This window comes from Austrofundulus limnaeus, unplaced genomic scaffold (genome assembly GCF_001266775.1).
Source record: "Austrofundulus limnaeus strain Quisiro unplaced genomic scaffold, Austrofundulus_limnaeus-1.0 Scaffold895, whole genome shotgun sequence".
NCBI classification, from domain to species: Eukaryota; Metazoa; Chordata; class Actinopteri; order Cyprinodontiformes; family Rivulidae; genus Austrofundulus; species Austrofundulus limnaeus.
The window spans coordinates 124,547-128,157 of NW_013953297.1; the positions used below are offsets into that span (position 1 = coordinate 124,547).

Below are 3,611 nucleotides of genomic sequence, written 5' to 3' on the forward strand. Positions count from 1 at the left end.
ATATCCGTGCCTTTAGCACTAATGTCTTTTGTCGACTGATGAAAAACAGTAACATAGGCCGAAATTACTATCCGATCAGGTGAGGTTTGACACCTTCCACTGCCACGTCTGCCTTTCTGTCCTTGACACACATGCACAGTAGTGGTAGGTAGGCCGTGGACATCACAAGACATTATACAGACAGGCTATTTTATCATGGCTACCTGGCAATGGAGCCCAAAAGTGTGGGATCATTTTAGGAAAATGAAAGAGAAACCTGTGCAATCTGCAAGGCAGAACTTGCCTTCCACGGCAATTATTTTTAGTTCGCATATTGCTAAAACCTAACGTTTATATAATAGCTGCATTCTGGCACAATAAGCTGTATGTTTTATATTAATGTATGATCCAAATAGTCGACTAATCAAAACAAATAATCGGTGATTAGTCGACTATAAAAATAATTGTTTGTGGCAGCCCTAAATGACGTTTTTAAAGTGATGTTCTGTCATACAGTAATCAGTAGAAAGGCCATATGTTTTAGTCCATGTTATGCAACAGGGGCATTGGTATGAATCTGGCGATACGACACACATCATGACACAGGGGTTGCAATATAATATATTGTGATATATTGCCTTTTTTTGTCTAAAACCTCTATTTAAAACTGTTTTGTATCAATTTTATTAGTTAAATATTTCTTATTTCATCCATGTTTTAAGTTGTTAGACTGAATGTGCCATTAAATAGTTTGATAATATATTTGTGGCAGCTTTTAGATTTTAATATTTACTCTAAAAATATGGTCACCCAACACACTAAGAGCCTATATCTCGTCCTAAAGTTCAGCTAATCGATGACATGAAGCTGCTGCACACAGTCTCTGTTGTTGGCTGTCACAGGGCAAGGGGGAGAATGCAAGTACTCCAGTCATTTCAATGCACTTTCATGTGGTCATTGCATTAGGCCACTTCAATACTGTCCCTCGGGAACCTCCTGAGCTCAGGGTGCTTCCTGCCTGCCTTCCGTAATGCGACAGCCGACTACAGTCAGGAGATAGAGCGTCCCAAACGAGTCTCTTCATTTTGATTTAAAATATGAACATTCTGGCTGAAAAAGGAACTGTGGGCAACCTTACGTCAGCTTAGAAGGCAGCAGGTGTCTGTCTAATCTGCTCAGATGCAGCAATCACCACATGCTACTATTGTAAACTCACAATGCTAATGTCTGAGCTACCGTTGTATACTCTAGCTCCTCAGGAGTGGAGGAGCCAAAACGTTCCCTGACTGCTGCCAACTAGCATAAAAATGAATTGTTGGCATGAAAGTTTACAATTTAAACCTTAATTGAAAATCGCTACAGGGCTTTAGAGAATTGATACAGTATATGGAAATGAAATATTGTGATATTTCAGCATATAAATGTTTCCTTACACCCCTATTAGGCAAATATCAGATCAGAAGCATTTATTGTCATTCACACAACATCAAAGATGCAATGCAGAATGAAATTGCAGTTTAGAACATCCGTCCGGAGAAACACACATGGGGGAACAAATGTCCAAGGTCTTTCGCAACATGGTCGTGCTACCTTTTGCGCGACCATGTTGCGCAAATATGACTGGCCAAACAAGGGCCAATTTGTAAATCAATGGACATACTGGTAAGAAGCAAGATTTAGCTAATATTAAACCTCTAAATTAGCCTGACACCATTTATTTAGCTTGTTTCTTTAGAAACTGAACTGAACGTCTGTGTTACAGAGATGGTTACTGTTTGATGTTGATGCTATAAATGTACCATTCTGCCTGAAAGAAATGTCCCAAAGTTGGCTAAACTCCCACTAGTTGAGAATGAAGACTTGAAGATCTTTTTGTTCTGACCTTCTGGGTGTGGCGAGCTTAGTTTTTAGAGTAAACTGCCTGAAATGACTCCTGTTAACACATGTCCCTTTTGTGCTTTAGTTTAAAGGAGCAGATGGAGCAGGCTGCTGTGGTCTACATGGACCTTCTGGAGGGAAAGGACACGCCTGTGGCTGGATCCACATGTGAGTTCAAACAACTTTTTTTTTTCTTTTTTTTTTCCCCCTTTGACATGAATGTGACAGTTTCCACATGTCTGAACAAGGGGATACATTAGCGTTTTCTGACAAAATAAACATCCAGGCATGGATAAATATTGCAATAAAAAAAATAATCCTTTCTTTTTTTTCTTGAACACCCTGCGACTTTGCAAATTCTCCCACTTAGAAATCATGGAGGGGTCTGAAATTTTCATTTTARGTGCATGTCCACTGTGAGAGACATAATCTATGATGAAAAAAAAATCCAGAAATAATAATGTATGATTTTATTTTATTTGTATCAAAAAGAAAAAAATAAGTAGGTCCTCTGGATGGGTTCTTCTTTAGTGAAATGTTTCGTCTCTCCTCCAAGAGACTTCTTCAGTCTGAGTTTCAGGTGAACTCAGCCTTATAAGCACAGCCTCCACCTGGACAAACAGGTTAATCACATGCAAAAGAGGGCCATCACCTAACAATAGTTCTATTTAGTCGCAATTTATTTAGCCCTGTGACTAAATAGAGCTATTGTTAGGCAATTAACCTCTTTTTCATGTGACTAACCTGTTTGTCCATGTGGAGGCAGTGCTAATAAGGCTGAGTTCACCTGAAACTCATCAGACTGAAGAAGTCTCTTGGAGAGACGAAACGTTTCACTAAAGAAGAACCCATCCAGAGGACCTACTTATTTTTTCTTTTTGATTTTTTTTCTACCTGGATTACTGAGATGCATCAGGATATTTATTTGTACGTTACTGCTGCGAATACGTATTTGAACACCTGCCAATCAGCAAAAATTCTGGCCCTCAAAGACCTGTTAGTCCACCTACACTCCACTTATTCTAAATTAGAAGTACCTTTTTGAAGTCGTTGGCTGCATAAAGACACCTGTCCACCCCACACAATCAGTAAGACTCAAACTACTAACATGGCTAAGACCAAAGAACAGTCCAAAGACACCGCAGACAAAATTGTAGTCCTCCACAAAGCTGGAAAGGGCTACAATGCAATTGCCAAGTAGCTTGGTTTAAAAGTATCAACTGTTGAGTAATTATTAGAAAATGGAAGAGGATAACATGAGTGTCAATCTCCTTCGGACTGGGGCTTCATGCAAGATTTCACCTCGTGGCATATCGATGATCCTAAGAAAGGTGAGGAACCAGGCCAGAACTACACGGGAGGAGCCGGTCAATGACCTGAAGAGAGCTGGCATCACTGTGGGTCATACACTAAGACATCATGGTTGAAAATCATGCATGGCATGGACGTTTCCCCTGTTTAAATCAGCACGTCTAGGCCCATCTTAAGTAGACTCATGGAAGAAATGGAACTTTTTGGTCTTATTCCAATCGCCGTGTTTGGAGGACGAAGAATGATGAGTAAAAATACCATCCCTACTGTAGAGCATGGGGGGGGTCGACCCAGCCTGGGTGTCCTTGTGTTATATGTTCTGATAGTGGCCCGAATGTTGGGGTGGGTGTAGTATGTCTTCTGGGGTGGTAWTGGGTTGGTGGCCATGGGTGGTGGCTGGGGGCTGTGCTGGGCTGGCTGGTTGGCCCCTTTGCTGTGGCGGG

General features: G+C 40.8%; 1 protein-coding gene across 1 annotated transcript in view; it reads left to right on the forward strand.

The window, feature by feature from the left end:
* LOC106533154 (caprin-2) overlaps positions 1-3,611 on the forward strand; it is a gene marked incomplete at its 3' end in the record, with an annotated part of 36,224 nt that overhangs the window by 11,732 nt on the left and 20,881 nt on the right. Inside the window, 1 exon segment of the mRNA XM_014029395.1 lies at positions 1,943-2,025. Coding sequence (XP_013884849.1) covers positions 1,943-2,025 — 83 coding nt within the window.